Source organism: Salmo trutta, chromosome 39, assembly GCF_901001165.1.
Source record: "Salmo trutta chromosome 39, fSalTru1.1, whole genome shotgun sequence".
NCBI lineage: Eukaryota > Metazoa > Chordata > Actinopteri > Salmoniformes > Salmonidae > Salmo > Salmo trutta.
The window spans coordinates 17,331,577-17,344,584 of NC_042995.1; the positions used below are offsets into that span (position 1 = coordinate 17,331,577).

Consider the following 13,008-nt stretch of genomic DNA (forward strand, 5'->3'; position numbering starts at 1 on the left):
TGAAGTGTATTTAGTATCATTTCAATGATGTCAGTAGAGAAAAGGTGTGCTGCTAAAAAGCGCTGCGTACCTGGTGCTTCAAAATGACTGCATGCTGTCTTCGCATTTCTTTCTCCTTCAGGGGAAGACAGAAAAGATGAGGGGAGAAAATCAATACACTTTCATACAGTCACCATCATGAAAATCACTAGGGCTGATGGGATTTCAGACCATTTTACAGAGGAGCTACAGCTCATGCCTAATCTCATTGTCAGACACATCTCATCTGGAAAAAGCTTTGACATTTTGGTTTATATTGAGATGCTGTGTGTAACACAAACTCTCACCTTTATTCGTTTCTCTGCCTCCATCATTTTGGCATTCGCAACCTCTTCTTTCTTTCTCCGTTTAGCCTGCGAATGCAAATCAGGTCAAACGTCATTTCACTGCCAGACATCTGAACAGACAGACTGACGGACACATGCCACTCCGCAGTTTCGCACCGAGCACTCAAAATATGATATTTTCCCTGTAACAGATAATGAAACGCATGCCTCACGTGCCAGTCAAATGTGTAGAACACAGAGAGTGAATCATGTATCATTTAAATATGTAATTGCAAACAGCAAAAAAATCCTGTTAAGAGTGGCTTGCCAACCATGTCAACTCAAATTTGATTTAGTCCTGCTAAAATACTTGAGCTCCTACAGTGTAATTGTGTGTGCAAGGGAAAGATATTTTTTTCCCTACCCACTTATGCTAAACTGTTGCTGTTGTCTGATAAAATAGGAAAAAAATGATTTCTGTCTAATTTAAATATGGTCTGACTCTGAGACAGCTAGCAGAGACAGAGATTTTAATATTCAACAGCTGTCAACCAAGACCAATTTAGCATTAGTTCCATGTGGAATTATGCCTGAGACATTACTCCTTCCAACACTACGGTATTATTCAGTAATAGGCTTGGGTAAGATTAAAATACTATGGACAGAGTAGACTGAGGCTCTGGGATGCATTTGAGGAGTGATGTTCTGTTAATTCAGAGGATATGTTCGGTATTGGGTCAGTTGACTGTAGTACCTCCAGGATCTGCTGTGCCCTCATCTCCTTCTCCAACCTGATCTGCTGAATCCGCTTGATCTTCTCCTGGAGAAACACAGAGGTAGGTGGATCAATACACTATGCAAACCAAACGGTGGTGCAGTGGTAAAACAAGGATACCCTCCATAGTCAAGACGGGAGACGGTTTGACAGGAAGTGGTGCCACATGAAGAATGCCCTACCTGCTGCTTGATGATCTTCATTTGCTCCTTCTGCTTCCTCCTTTCCTCGGCCGCCATGATGGCTGAAAGAGAGACTTTAGGGACTTAGGTGTTAAGAAATGATTTGCAGCAGTGGTACTGTACATCTCTACAATAGGACAGTGGGGAATGGTGTATGCACTCAGATGTAGTGTAGTGTACCTTGTTGCTTCCTGGCCTCTTTGGCTGCCCTGGCCATGGCCTGCTTCTCCAGCTTCCTCATCATCTTCATCTGGGCCGCCTGCCTGGCTATCTCTGCAGAGAGAGGTGATGGAACGTTACTGTGGGACCAAACATGTTTGGTGGGTAGCATTCATAGACTTCAAAATGGAAATCTGTTTATTTTTTTGGACTCCTCACCTTGGGCCTCCAGTTTGCGTAAGAGTTTGGCCTCGCTGGGGCTAGGCACCTCTGCCCCCAACCCCAGACCCTCTCCCACGTTGGGCGGCCGGCCCTTCCTCCTCCGGGAGCCCTTGCCCCCCTCGGCCCCGCGCTGGCGCTCTGAGTTGGGGGGCCGTCCCCGCCGGCCCTCCATGGCCAGGATATGAGGGATGACGTCCTCGTCCTTCAGCAGGCTCCACTGCAGACCCTGGGGGTAGGACGGGGGCGAAACAACAGGGTAGAGGGGCTGTTAGTGTAGTGTGGGTAATAAACGGCTTCAACATACTTCAGCTGCTTTTATTACTCTACTGTTACTGTAGGTTTTACTCTTTAGATCGATCACTCATGACAGAAAAGAGGGCAGATTAAAGATCAAAATATGCAATGCATGGTGTTATTACTGGACTACAGAGCTAAGAACCGGATATCGGTCCAATTTCTACCTATGATAAGAACACCACTACAACCCACTCCATTCAGCATTCAGCTAGTTAAACTATCCTACTGTACTGTATATGACTGGTCACCTGTAGAAGTCATGTCAACTGATTATTACATGACTCCCTAGACAAAGGAGGCTAGGGGGTAGGACTACTGGAGTCTATAGCTGATTTCTATCAATGTCCCTGAACTGCTTAAGTCACTATACACTCTCTACTGTACATGAAAAGAGGAAATAAAAAAATGAGACGGGCAATAGATAGATGAAAAGACATCACCTGGGGTCCTTCTCTGGCTTCATAGAAGTCACCAACCATTATCTTTGCACTGAAGCTAAAATTATCGCGTGTGATGCCACTTATTCCATTTCTGGATAGATACTACAGAAGAGAAAATAATGACGTTTGGTGAGACAGGGATATCCAATGTGAAAGTATGTAAAAGTGTGACATTGAAAGCCATCTAGCTACAGAGGAGGAAGCTAAAAACGAAGGATTCTACTACTAAGCATCAAAGGAATGAGGGGGAAATTGAGCAAACGCACAGTGAGAATCAGAACGCTCTAACGGAAGGGATTGGGGAAATGAACTAAAAGGATTTCAGCTCTTCTCATGTTAAGGTTACAGGTTGGCGTGGATGCTAAGTGAGCACTAGCGTGAGGGTGAGGCTAGTTGCTAGCGTAATGCTCGTCTAAGGGGTAGCGTTACTGTTACCTTCATCACATCTGGGTACTGCTTCAACTTCTTCCCGCATGGCGCGTAATACGCCACGTCGCCTTGCATCTTCCCAGACACGCTCTTGATCCGCGTTTCTCTCTGCCAGCTGGAAAACACGTGGACGGAAGGAAACTGTGGGTGAGTGACCGAATGCCCGAGGCTTTGCCATTGCTAGAGAGAGCTTATCAATTCAAGTCTCCACTCGACCTACCCCAACTCCAGAGGTATCCTCAACTCCTGCTCATCCATCACCCTCTTTCTTTTCCCTGCGCCTGGAGAGCGAGCGAGCGAGAGAGCGAGAGAGAGAGAGAGAGAGAGAGAGAGAGAGAGAGAGAGAGAGAGAGAGAGAGAGAGAGAGCGAGAGAGAGATAACCCATTAGTCAGACTGAACAATACACAGTCACAGCATTCTCTCCATAGCCCTAAACACCCACCCATAGCCACAGCAACACAGTACTGAATATGAGCAGTGTTTCGTTGTGTGAGACAAACGGGGCTGCTGGGGCTCACTCCACTATGCAGGCCTTTCAGATCAAAGGTGTGCCTTCTATTGACTGGAGCGCTGCCCACAGCGTGTCCACTGTGTCTCCAACCCAACACCTGTTGCCATGAGGTGTGCCTTATTGTTTATGCGTTCCCTTTATTCAACCAGGTAGAGTATTGAGAAACTCCGTGCTCTGAAAGCAACTTAAGGAAATTACTCAAAATATGTCCTGAAAAATCACTGACATTCCTATGTGAATTTGATGGGCAGCGAAGCATGTTGAATTGAAACGTTCTTAGGAAGATCGGTATCTCTGTGTGTGTTCTTTCCCTTCCTAAGCTGGGTAATCTCCCAGTGCTGAGAGAGAGAGGGAGGAGAGGAGAGGGGAAAGAAAGAAAGAAAGCTTGGGCACGGCAGAAGTGCCAAACAAGTTGTCAGGCCTGTTAAGCCCAAGGCGATGCACCTACAGGAACCCAGGCCTGTTAAGCCCAAGGACATGCACCTACAGGAACCCAGGCCTGTTAAGCCAGCCAACCACCCGGCTAACTAAAAATAGACCCTCCTTTTCCTCTCCCTGTTTTCCCCCCACAGCCATCTGAAGATGATAGCATATAATGCCATGTGTGAGCTCAGCTATTCCAGTGTGGTTACGTGTCCTCAACAGTTAAAGGTACAGCTAGGTGGTTTTGCAGACTGGTTTTGTGTTTGAGCTGTATGAGTAGCTTTGGCAGAGTAGGTAAAGAAGTTTGCCATAACAACTGCTACAGGGTCAGATACTTTGTCATCCCCCTAATGGTTAAGGTTAGGATAGGGGTTAGGGTAATCTGATGCTAGATTTGCAGCTATGGGGCAATATAAAACTTGAGCGGCTTTGACAATGTACCAGGCGTTTAAGGTGTGTTGCCTGCGGTTACCTGGGGGCATGGCCAGGGAGTAGGAGGAGGAAGGAGAGCTGTGATAGGCCAAGGCACTGGAGCTGGTGACGATGTTGGGCGTCTTGATGACCTGCAGGTTGAGCGGGGAGCAGCTGGTGGCTGTGTGATTGGTTGAGTTGCTCAGTAAGGAGGCGTGGCCTTTGGTTAGCTTGAGTGGGGTCTTCTCCCGCTTGGAGGCGGAGCCTGAAGATGGCAGCTTCACCTTTGGGTCCTTCAGTTTGCCACCCGAGACGTCCGTGTCGCTGTCCGAGTTACTGTCAGAATCTGAGAGGAGGGTACCAGAAAGAGATGGGTTATCACTGGGAGACTCAGCAATGGTTGAATAGTGTTCACTATTGCACATCACCGTAACCCCAAAAATACTGTACACTACAAATATTGCATGTGCCTTCCATTAGGACGGTCAGAACGGTAGGTATCTAACCTGACAAGCTGTCATCCGAGTCCTCATCATCCTCCAAATCATCCAGATCATCATCATCATCGTCGTCGTCATCCTCAACAGAGTCATCAGAGTCCTTGCTGCTAGGGAGACCGGGGAGACCTGGGAGGCCGGCCTCGGCCCCTCTGAACAGGTCCACCAGAGACTGCACCAGGTGACTCTGAGAGAGGCCCTTCCAGGCTGCCATGGGGGCCAGAGCATGGGCCTGAACCTGGAGGTTAGGGGCCTGGAGCTTAGGGGCCTTGGGGGCCTTGATCTTCCTGGGGCCCCGTGCCACGGCCGGTGAGGGTGAGGTAGCGGGCCGTGCCGGGGGGCCCTGAGAGGAGGCCGAGTGGGCCCTTCCGCCGGTGCTGAGGTTGACGGGCAGCGAGAGGGACGCCCCTGCCCCAGAGAGGTCCTTGTTGGAATCATTGCGGGGCTTGGTGATAAGGGCCAGCGGCGCGTCCTGAGCGGTGGTGCTTTGGATAACTCCGTTGGGGTGGGCAGCCAGGCCCAGGAGAGCGCTGGACAGGAAGAGGTTGGAGTGGTTGTTCTGGGGGGGAGGGGGGAGGGGAGCAGGGGGCAACTTGGTGCTTCTGCCACCGCCACCCGGACTCTCCGAGGAGGACAGCTTGGGGGGCGGCAAGGAGGATGACGTCACCCCAGCAGCCTTCCGAGAGGTTTTGTGACCCTGCTGCTTCTTGGGCTGCGTCGCCGGGAATGTCTGGCCTTGCGAGAGTAAAGACTGGAACGGAGGGAGCGCGGGAGGGAAAGAGGGAGGCCAGGAAGGGGGGAGGGGGATAAAACAAGGGAAAAGAAAAGAGAAAATAGCATAATTGTGCCAGCTGTCAATTTGCATCTACGTCGATTATTCAAGCTGGTGATGAAGCACAATGCCTGGCTCACTGTCTCACTGTGCCTAGGACAGAAGCCTGGAGACAATTGCATATAACAAGGCAATAACCACAGCCATTGTACTAAGTAAAGAGTAAAACCGCTGAGAAGCGGCTTCCAGTTCCCATATCTCACTTAAATGACTACAGTTATGAGCCTGTGAAAAGTGTTAGCGTCATGCATCCGTGTTTTACTTTAAACAGCATAACGGCAGATTTTATAGAACGACAGTCACGTTTGGCGTTGCACCGTGTTTCAGCAAACACAGGTAAGGACTTTGACATGTACATTCAACTAGATGTGATATCAAGTGAAACAAATCCATTTCACAGACCATGTAATACAGTAGCAGTTCCTGAACCACTGGGGGACTGCAGAGGCCTCTGGTTAAAACATAACCTCTCCACCGGTAAAATAGAACAGAGGAAAAGACCAGATTTCCACTCCTAGCGGGCTGGAGCAATAGGAATTAGCTTCATCAATTAACTACTAATTCAATTACCATTTCGACTATATACGAGAGGTCCACAATGTAGAAGGTGATACATATGTATATGTTCTATCTAGTTGTGAATGTATTAAATCGAGCGTAAAACCGTAATAAATACATACAGTAACTATATGTGCCGTCTGCTTTGCTGAGGTAATGAGGCCAAAAGCATTGACCTTTTGGTTGACCTTTTGGTTTACAGGCTGAGCAGCACAGCAGGAGACCCAATCAAATGACTCAGACAGGACTGCCACTTCCCTCTCTGACTCCCTCTGGCTAGAAGCAGCCCTCTTACTGCAGCTCATCTACAGTATGTTACCACGAATACCGACAACCTAACTGTGAAAGGAGAAACGGTTTCATGTTCGACCGCTTTTAGATTATCCAAATGAGGTGAAAAGCTAAGCTAGCCAGTAACCAATCTGTGGTATTATTTGACCATGGGGAAAAAGAGCTACTGTGTGAATAATGGGATTTTTTATTTGTATTTATTTGATTTAACCGTTATTTAACTAGGCAAGTCATACTTGATACCATATTCCTTGCTAGTGGCTGGGCAGAGAGGACACTGCACCAACCTGTTTGAGCCTGAATTCGTTGATTTGAGAGAGTGATTCCTCCAGCAGCTTCCTCTTACTGGCCTTCCCACTGCCAGGTGTCTTCAGAGGCTTGGGCTGCTGGGAGTTGGCCATGGGCGACGTGAGGAGAGGGAAGGATTGAGGCGAGGAGGACAGGGGTATGGCGCGGGACAGGGAAGTGCAGAGGGACAGTGGCAGCTGCTGCAGCGAGGAGGGCAGTAGCTTGGGCGGCTTGGGGGAGGATGTGGTGCGTCCTTTGGGCGAGGTGATGAGGGGGATTGGAGAGGCAGAGAGGGGTGATGGGGAGGTTTCCCTGCGGGGTTGGGTGAGGAGGGCCAGGGGCTTGGAGCTGGCTGCTAGGCCCGTGGACTGGATGACACTGAGGTGCTGCTGGAGACCCTCCTCCCTGGGCCGGGAGGTCTGGAGGGATAGGGGAAGGCTCTGGGACAGGGTAGGAGGAGAGGGGCAGTGCTGTGAGGGGACCAGGGTGGGGGGGTTGGAGGGTAGACTGTGGGGCAGGCTGTTCCTCTTGTCTTGGGCCTCCTTCATGCCCGAGCTTAGTGTCCCGATCTGGGGAGGGAGGAGAGGAAGCCCGCTGTTAGCTCACCCCAGAGCACATCACATAAGTAGCTACACACTACCAGTACTATTCACGATCACTGTACCTTCATTTTTTTCTTCGCCCGCCTCGCCTTCTCCTTCTCAGAGTTCCACGCCTCACACTTTCCATCCTCTTCCTCGTCTTCATCATCGTCGTCATCATCATCGTCGTCGTCCTCTTCCCCTCCAAGGTCCTCCAGGTCGCTGCTGATGGCTCCGTTGCTGGAGCTGTCCGAGGAAGAGCCTGATTCGCTGTCACTGACCCCAGCGACCTCTGCTGGCTTTTTACTGGGCTTCTGCATTAAGGCAGAGAGGCTGTCAATCAATAAAGCACCCAGTGTACATTTCGACCACTTGATTTTTGTTTCTAAACTGGAAATGGAAAACTTAAAACTTTCAAAATAGACCCCAAGTCAGATACTTCAGGCTTTACTATCGCTATAGACAGGTTGGCTTTTACCAACACAACCGACGTGTGCAAAACTGTTGGCTTAGACTGTTGACAACATGTAAACTATATTTCATCTCCAAATGTTTATTGAAAACACAAATACAATTGTATAATGACCACTATTGAATTTCTTTGCCATATTAGCATTGACATGAAATCCGGCAAAACACCTCAAAACAAGACATGGTATCAATAACAAGATACAACGAGCTGAAACGAGCTACCTACGACATGGCAGCTTCTTGTCATTGTTGCTAGCTATCTGAGCGTTCAGAATCATAACAACGCGGCTTCCGGCCACATCGATGTGCGCGCATCACTTTCGTGACGTTGTCATCAGTAATCTAGAGCCACTACATCATTGAGCTGACCTTGTCTTTAGGTTTGTGGGCTACTTTCTCCTGCTGTAGCTCTGCTGTGTGGCTCTGGCTGTGAGGGCTGCTCCTGGGGCCCCTGGCCTTGGGGCCCTTAACAGACTGGGAGGCACCCAGAGATGGGGACGCGTTCATGGAGTAAGACCCCTGCATGGTTGGGGAGGAGACCCCACTTCCGTTCACTGCCCCGTTCACCCCTGAAATCGCACAGAAAGAGGCACAGCACACTGTTACATATCATCTCAATCTCATCTGAGCAACGAGACATCGCGAGTAAAAACGCTAATGAAATATCAGGGGTTTTTCTGAATGCGGAAACAGAATAAAAAACCTTATGAAAATATAGATTTATGCGTATCTCATTTAGGCATGCTGAACATGGCGTGAGCACAACATGAGTGGTTTACATAATAAAAGTTAAATTAAAAGATAGCATCAAATGAAAAAAGTAGATTGAGAGAGAGAGAGAGAGAGAGACAGACAGAGTGAGGGAGAAAAAATACAGAGAGTAGAAGAAAAAAAATAAAGCCTACACATACGCCATTAACTGAGACTGGAAGTCATTATAAGGTTCTCGACGGGAGAAATCTCATCACGGAGCCGGAGACTGCCGAGACTAGGGAGCCTCTCACTTAATCCCTGTGAACAGTTTCCACCACCTGCTTACAGGAATGATTCATTCATTCACATGTCTCGCAATTGCCAGAGGGGTAAAAAAAAAACGTTGCGCTTTAAATACCTCACCCTCTTAAGGGTACCTTTTATTTCCTGGCGGTAAAATCATTTGCTGCTTTTGAACAGGTGTGAGAAGCTCCTTCACACTCTGTGCCAATATACAGGTACAATACAATACAATACATATTTCCCCCTGATGAGCACAGGAAGTGTCGCAATTATCACCTTTGTTCTAAGTTGTTGTTATCTGTTTAGGTCAGAATGAAGCATCTGGAACGGTTCAATGTAAGAAGGATGGGCGTAGCTGTACCTTTGGGGATCTGTCCGTTTTTGCTGGGGGTCCTGGAGGGGGGTTGCAGGGGGCTGTGGTTCTGCTGGATATGGGGAGTGAACATTGTGGGGAGGCCCAGGAACGGGGGGAGGAAGGCTGCTGCCCCCCTACTGTGGGCCTCTGCTGCTCGCCACCATTCTGATGAAGAGAGAGGAAAAGGAGGAGGACAACGACATGTCAGTTATAACTTCAGTACTGTATATCAATTACAATCACCTAAAGAGTATTAGAAGTTAGCACACCCTTAAATACTGATTAGTCATGCTGTTTCATTCATCTGCTGTTCAGGTCAAGTAAATCTCCTGGACCCAGTCATGTTACATCTGTCCAAGCGCCACACCCGGGCCCCTCCTCTTACCTGTCAGAGCTCCCAGCTGCGGGTGTGCGGCCAGGGCAGCAGACATCCCCAAGGACCCCAGAGAACCCAGGGACCCCAACGACCCCAGGCCTCCAAACTCTGGGCGTCCTGAGCTGGTGGTGTACAGGCCGAAGGCTGGGTGGCTTGACAACGTGTAGGGCTGCTGGTTGCTCATCGCCCCATACAAACGACCTGATGGACAAACAGTACAACAAAAAACTATACATCAATCCAATGTACTTATTAAGTCCTTTTCACTTCAGTAGTCACATCAGCAGTTGTCACATTACTCGTTGTGTATCTATTATTACTTTTATTTTTACGTGTTTTACTTTTCTATTATTTCTCTATTTTCTTTCTCCCTGCATTGTTGGGAAGGGCTCATGAGTCAGCGTATCCCTGGTAGTCCACACCTGTTGTTCACCAACCATGGGACAAATTACATTTGATTTGATCAGCAGTGTGCTTCTGTTTGGGGTATAAATAAACTGAATTGAATTCAGAGATGACGCGAGGGTTCGTCGTGCCCTCAAAATACCCCGACTCGCTGGCTTCTTAGGTATTCATCCCTTCATCCCTTCAAGTTCAATGACGTTTCCTCTTCTCCCCCTACAGGTTTTCTGCTGGGTAAGGTGATGTTTTATGTATATTCAACAAGACATTAGGCAGCCTAAAGGACAACGATTGCCCTGGATTGGAGCTTGACAGGATTACACATGCTCGTTTCAAACACAGAACAGAGCAGCTCAGATCGGAGTGACCGAGACAGAGACACTACTCAGAGGGGAGACGCGCATCCTGCGCGTTCTAGATCGACGGAGCTCTAGGCTGTACTTCATTAGGGGAGAGAGAGAGAGAGAGAGAGAGAGAGAGAGAGAGAGAGAGAGAGAGAGAAGAAGACAAAAAGAGCAATCACAGTCGACAATTCACGTGATATTTTCTGACGGGGAGCTGATTCGTTTAATTAGGCAACAAAGAGAACGTTCGTAGGGGAGAGTAAAAAAACTAAACCGCGAGAAATTACCATAAGTATTCGAGTTTGTATTTACCAAGAAACTTGAAACTGATGCGGGGCTGAGCAGCGGGACATTTGGACCGCTGGGAGTGTAATTGAAGTGTTTCTGCAGGTACTGTATAGGACTGATCCTTCAATGCTACTCCATTATGTCTATCACCATGCAAATGAAACGAGCTCAAATAGGCTAAATCAGTGGTAGAGCGAATAACAAGCGAGTCGCGGTCCTTCAATACGTCAGTGTGTGGTGTTTGAAAGGTATACCTAATACTTTCCTCCAAACCTTCTCTGATTTAAATTTCAGCAGCACACTGCCCAAAAAAAGAGGAATACTTCAACACGATCGTCATCAAGCTTTCCCCTAAACCTGAGTACAATCATTTCTGGCAGGGCAACCAGAGCGCATTGTCTCCTCGCACAGTCAGATGCAATTTGGTCTGAGCATATTTCATGCAAATTCAATTTCCATTACAGAAGGGTGAGAAAGAGAAAAAGAGAGAGAGGCTGGTAGAGGGAGGGAGGGAGGGAGGCTGCGGCGGGGCGAAGCCTAGCTCTCTTTGAGCCAGGTAATACGTATGCATAAAAAGTGATGACAGGAGATGTAAAGTGTTATTCACTGAGCTTGTGAAAATGTCAACCTACAACACGCCCAGTGAGTGCTGTGTGAGTGTGATGCCCCCAAGTCCTACAGAATCAGATGATGGAGTTGAGACGCACAGAACAGAAGCAGAACATTTGAGATTGCCTGTCTGGCTGTCATAACTGCAGAAAAAACAACAACTAAACATAATTAGGCCTAAGCTAAAGCACTTTCATTTTGCGTGCCCTAAAACAGCTACATATAATCAACAATATAGTGATGGGAGCATGAAGTGAAAATACAATGTTGAGGGTAAATTGCTGAGATGATCAAGGGAATTGAATTAAAATGTCCATACAGCATCATGTTACATAGCATAACTGTCTGTCTGGTTAATCCGGAGTTTGAATTACATTATCTCACTTACAGAAGAGAGGGAAGTGTTCATGTTCCAACTCTTCGACATTAGGCCGGACTGTGCACCTACAAAATCATAAAATGTGCACAAAGGGCACCGTAGGCCTAATGCTGGGAGCATCTTTTCAACAGCAATTTAGGACTAACGAAATGTAAAAGTGTGATTTCCCTAGAGACAGATTCCTAAAATGGCCTAAATGTTATCACCATATTGTAAACCAGTAATATGGAAGTCGAAGGAGACCGAGGAAGACATCGTCGAAATCACAATAGGCTAATAAAAAGGTTTATTTGCATGTGGGAAGCGGAGTTTAAATGCTTAGTGGGAGGTGGGGAGGGAAACAAAGACTGCCAGCCAGCGAGCCACAGGCAGAGTGGTGTTGGCGACACATGAGAAAATGCCCTTTGAGCCGGCTTCAAGGCCCCAGTCTTCGCAGTCTGCTGCACCACGACAGAGGAGAGAAATACCTTGTGTACTTCATTAGAATATACTGAATATGGAGTGCCTTGCCTTGCCAAAGTCAGCTAGTGGATACGGAGACAAATGACTGAAAATACAAAACACAACCCCCGAAAGGCCAGCAGCAAGCTGCCACTTCCGTTGCGTCTCCCTCCCGCCAAAACCCCGCCCGTCACTCTCGCCTCGACCGACCTTCCCCGAGCAACAGAGTGACATCTGCAAATGCCTTTTCAATATTAATGCGCTTCCAGCTGGAGAATAATTTAATCAGAAATTTGGAGAGAAGCGAGCAGCAGAGCAGAAATACAGGATTACCTGATATCCTCTCTCTCTCTCACTCTCCTCCACCCTCCTCCTCCACTCTCTCTGACAAACTCACTGCATTCTCAAAAAGCGCTGGGCCTTTTTTTTTTTCATGTTCGGAGGATGCTAGCCGAAGGGGGATTAATTTGTTGTTTGCTGCAGTCAATCAAATTTCCATGGACAGATTTAAAGTTAATTGCATCCGTGAGCTGATCCCAGTAGGAAAGAGTTCTACATGCGCCCGGGCTTTTTCAAAGTGATATCCTCATCAATGACACACTGCATGCCCCCCCCCCCCCCCTCATCTCCTTCCACCACTGTTCTTGCTCATCTGAGATTTCTTCAATGTTTTTCTCAAGTAGTATTGGCAGGTTGGCAAAAGACCTTGAATTAATTCCTCTCTCTGCTCTGCTGATACCTCTGTGACAAGAATCCGCCACGACAACACATAGTTCCAACAGCTATCATATGACAATAGAGGAGTGTTATTACTGTTAAAATGGCTCCTAGTTACCGAATCTGAAGTCACAGGCACATGTTCCATTAGCACAGAGTGGCTATTCCTTTAATTGTGACTAGTGTAGGTGGCAGGAAGGCAAATTTACCTTCTCCATCATGTTCCAACAGCTTTAAAAGCGTGTTGAACGAGTACTGTACGTCAGGCTATGAGAAATGAAAAACTACAGAAATGCATCTCAATATGAAACCAAAACAAAGCTGTGGAATGAACTACATGTGAAAACAATTCAACCAGTAGACATAAAACAATGTAATTGCAATGTAGACTAACAATTGGGGATTTGCTGGTGGTGGGGGGCTCTGCA

The 13,008-nt window shown here is 47.7% G+C and overlaps 1 protein-coding gene across 14 annotated transcripts in view; it reads right to left on the reverse strand.

Annotated features, from left to right (window-relative positions):
• The window catches only part of LOC115179602 (bromodomain adjacent to zinc finger domain protein 2B-like), a 70,077-nt gene that overhangs the window by 12,192 nt on the left and 44,877 nt on the right, over positions 1 to 13,008 (reverse strand). For 5 of the 14 annotated variants that reach the window (XM_029741224.1, XM_029741220.1, XM_029741217.1 and 2 more), the window contains exons 4-19: positions 9,410 to 9,601; positions 9,031 to 9,189; positions 8,043 to 8,242; positions 7,286 to 7,516; positions 6,621 to 7,190; positions 4,662 to 5,403; positions 4,217 to 4,501; positions 3,030 to 3,090; positions 2,816 to 2,924; positions 2,381 to 2,482; positions 1,641 to 1,869; positions 1,443 to 1,535; positions 1,263 to 1,336; positions 1,060 to 1,125; positions 327 to 392; positions 71 to 115 (exon numbers count right to left, since the gene is read on the reverse strand). In XM_029741224.1, coding sequence (XP_029597084.1) covers positions 71 to 115; positions 327 to 392; positions 1,060 to 1,125; positions 1,263 to 1,336; positions 1,443 to 1,535; positions 1,641 to 1,869; positions 2,381 to 2,482; positions 2,816 to 2,924; positions 3,030 to 3,090; positions 4,217 to 4,501; positions 4,662 to 5,403; positions 6,621 to 7,190; positions 7,286 to 7,516; positions 8,043 to 8,242; positions 9,031 to 9,189; positions 9,410 to 9,601 — 3,224 coding nt within the window. The remainder of the gene's footprint in view (positions 1 to 70; positions 116 to 326; positions 393 to 1,059; positions 1,126 to 1,262; positions 1,337 to 1,442; positions 1,536 to 1,640; positions 1,870 to 2,380; positions 2,483 to 2,815; positions 2,925 to 3,029; positions 3,091 to 4,216; positions 4,502 to 4,661; positions 5,404 to 6,620; positions 7,191 to 7,285; positions 7,517 to 8,042; positions 8,243 to 9,030; positions 9,190 to 9,409; positions 9,602 to 13,008) is intronic. The other 9 variants (XM_029741227.1, XM_029741221.1, XM_029741219.1 and 6 more) reach the window with 3 other exon arrangements.